Below are 3060 nucleotides of genomic sequence, written 5' to 3'. Positions count from 1 at the left end.
ATAGAAATGTGAGACTACCCATGCCGCTTCTTCTTGGGGTATGGATGGATACAGAGATACGACATCAAAGGAAAAAATCAAAGCTCCTTTCGGGATCTGTGGAAAATCTCTTATCTTTCTAAGAAAGTCTGAAGTATCTTGTAATCTCTCTGGAAGGAGATCTAACAATGGTGCTAGATATGTGGTAAGCAGCCTATCCACAGGTCTGGTGGGGGCACAGCAGCCGCTCAGTACTGGTCTCCCTGGCCAGGTACCTAATTCTTCGTCTATTTTCTTGTGTGTTTTCGGAAGAATGTACCAGTGTGGGATGCTGGGCTTATGTGCCAACAAAGCATCTCTCTGAGCTGCTTTAAAGCTGGTGCACTTCTTTCTGGGGGAATCCAAGTTGTAGAATCTATTTACAAGCCTCTTGGATTCATTATCTACTTTCTTCAGGGCTTCCTCCTCATCTATTAGGGGGACGTATGTTTCTCTATCTTTAAGGTGGGCTCTTCCCATAGCTCTGTAATTTCCTGTTTTCAGTACAACTAAAGCTCCATCTTTGTCTGCTTTCTTTATCACAATATTCGGATTTTCTTGTAATTGTTCCAGTGCTTCTATTTCTTTTCTGTTCATATTTATCCTCTTTTTCTTTTTGCCTGCTGTCAGTATTTCCTTCTTGGCTTCATTTATCTTCTCTGCCAGTCCTGGGAGTCTCTTAGGAGGGAACCTCTTCCCTTTTTGGAAAGGGAGCTGTGTGGGAACCTTCATCTTTTGTTTATTTGTACCAGGAGGGAGGGATCCTGGAAGCAGAGACTGGGTAAATCTGTGATTTATTTCTGTTTCCAAATCCTCCAGAGAGGTTGTGATATTATTCTCAATTGGTTTGAGAGAAGGAGGGCCCAGGACAAACGACCTTCCTTTACTCAGTACCGACTTCTGTGGCAGGGTGAGAGGGACTTCAGAGACTACCATCTCCATCCCCAGTTGCCATTGTCTCTTTCTTGCCAAGTTCTTCCTCCTTGTTGTTCTTGATCCCATTGGGTGTTTCCTCTTCTTTGATGGTAACTCCATCTGTTCTGGGGGATCCACCTTCTGGGCTGTGATCTGTTTCCTTGTTGGCCTTGTTGGGTGTTCCATCTCTGTGGAATCCTTTCCTCTGGGTTCAGGGTTCGGCTGGGTCTCCGGTGGTTTGTTCTCCAGTCGGTGCGGCCCGTTTCCTCGAATCCCCAATTCCTTGGCTCTCTGTATTGTTGTATCCAATTGTTTCTCCTCCCGGGTCCGTAATTGTTCCTTTCTTGTTGTATGTTCGGTCTGTTCCTTCCTCGTGGGGGGATTTGCCTGTCGTTTTTTGTTTGTGTTACTTTATTCTTTTTCTTTTTCAACATGTCTGTGGTCGTTCCGACTGATCTATATTTATTCTCATTTGTTGCATTCTTATTTCCAATTTGTTCTGTTGCCGTTTCTTTGGTCTTTGTTATGGGCTGTCTTGTTCTACTCCTTTCCTCTCTTTGCTCTCGCGGGGGTTGTGGGGGAGGAGGGGAGGGGGGGCGGGGGGAGGCTTCTTTTGCAGGGAGACACTGTGCCAGAATGTTTTCGATCCTCTCAACCGCTTTTGCCACAGAATCAATTCGGTTGTGGCATTCTATAATTTTATCTATTTCTGGGTTGGAAGGGGTATCTCCTTGGGACAAGAACAGCATTCTTTCTTCCTCCTCGGCCGGTTGCTCTTCAGAGTCCTGTATCAAGGTGATTTGCTGTCCACAGGGGGGTTGAGATTCTTCTGGGTTCTGTGTCAGAGAGGGCGGGGTATTTTCCATAGGGGGTGGGAGAACAAAAACCCCGGGGGACTCTTCCATTCTTTCCTCCTCGGTTTGTGTTCGGTTATCCTTCTTTTTAGGATTCATACATATTTGTACTCTCTCTTTTTCCTGTTCTGTAATTTCAGCTCCTTCTTGTTCTCTCAGGTACTCTAGTAGGCTTATGTCTCCGTTAGCTATGAAGAATCTCTCACTAGGAGGGACCTTTGCCTTCCTGGTTGCCACTTGCTCCATTGCTAGTTTGTGTGCTTTGTGGGTTATCACCTCATATCTTTGTGGGTATCTTTCCCTGATGTCTAACTTCAAACTTATGATGAGCGATCTAATGTGGATTGCTTCTGACCTTATTTGCGCAGCTACCAAGCCTTGCCATTTCCTTGCAGCATTTTTCCAAATTAGTTCTCCTATCTCCAAAATCCATAGAGGGGGCAGGAAACCAGAGGGGGATTTGTAATCTGTAACAGCTGCCTTGACTACTCCTGTAACTCCTTGCATTTCACAGTCGGTACAGTATTTCACTTTCTTGTAGCACAAGGTTTCTTTCCGGAAGAGGGTGGCTAGGTTCTGGAGGTCAGTGTATTCATCAGTACTGAGAGGGGTATTTTCGTCTATCCCATCTGTGACTGTGTCTGGGTATGGATCTTCTGGGTAACCAATTTCCTTCGCTCCTTCTTTCAACAATGGGGTCAGAGGCGAGGCATCTATAGCCGGGTTGCCCGGGGCCCAGGCATCTGGGTGATCCCATCCATCAGTCAGGAGGGAATGGGGGTTATCTATATCTGTTCTATTTTTAAATGCTTCGGGTTCCGCTAGTCTTTCGAAAATCTCCTCCATGCTTTTGCTGAGTCTACAGCATAAGGAGCCCAAATTCAAATCTTCTGGTGTTATTCTCATTTTTTCTGTCATATTGTCGTCTTTCGATTGATTCCTGGTTGTGACCATTCCACTGAGTATCAATCCTATGTGGGGTTTTAGGTCGGGTTTCTAATTGTTTTTTTCTATATCTTGCTGGCACTAGGCTCTGACATATGTATATGTATATATATATATATAAAACACTAAAAGTAAGTCGAGTATATCGAGACAAACCGACGCAATGGGTGGGTAATCAACCAACACAACGCGTATATCACTTCACTTTCACTGTAAATACACTATTTCCATATATCGCACTATGCACTGATACGCATGTATATATATATATATATATATATATATATATATATATATGAGTAGAACACTAAATGTACAAATACACTGT

At 44.1% G+C, this 3060-nt stretch overlaps 1 protein-coding gene across 1 annotated transcript in view; it reads left to right on the top strand.

The window, feature by feature from the left end:
- The first annotated feature begins 2895 nt into the window (after positions 1 to 2895).
- The window catches only part of LOC125042507 (rhodopsin-like), a 1566-nt gene continuing 1401 nt past the window's right edge, over positions 2896 to 3060 (top strand). The window contains exon 1 of the mRNA XM_047638149.1: positions 2896 to 2899. Within this exon, the coding sequence (XP_047494105.1) occupies positions 2896 to 2899 (4 nt within the window). The remainder of the gene's footprint in view (positions 2900 to 3060) is intronic.

This window comes from Penaeus chinensis, chromosome 32, assembly GCF_019202785.1.
Source record: "Penaeus chinensis breed Huanghai No. 1 chromosome 32, ASM1920278v2, whole genome shotgun sequence".
NCBI classification, from domain to species: Eukaryota; Metazoa; Arthropoda; class Malacostraca; order Decapoda; family Penaeidae; genus Penaeus; species Penaeus chinensis.
Note: the sequence above shows the minus strand (reverse complement) of the source record. Positions and strands in the feature narration are given on the sequence as shown.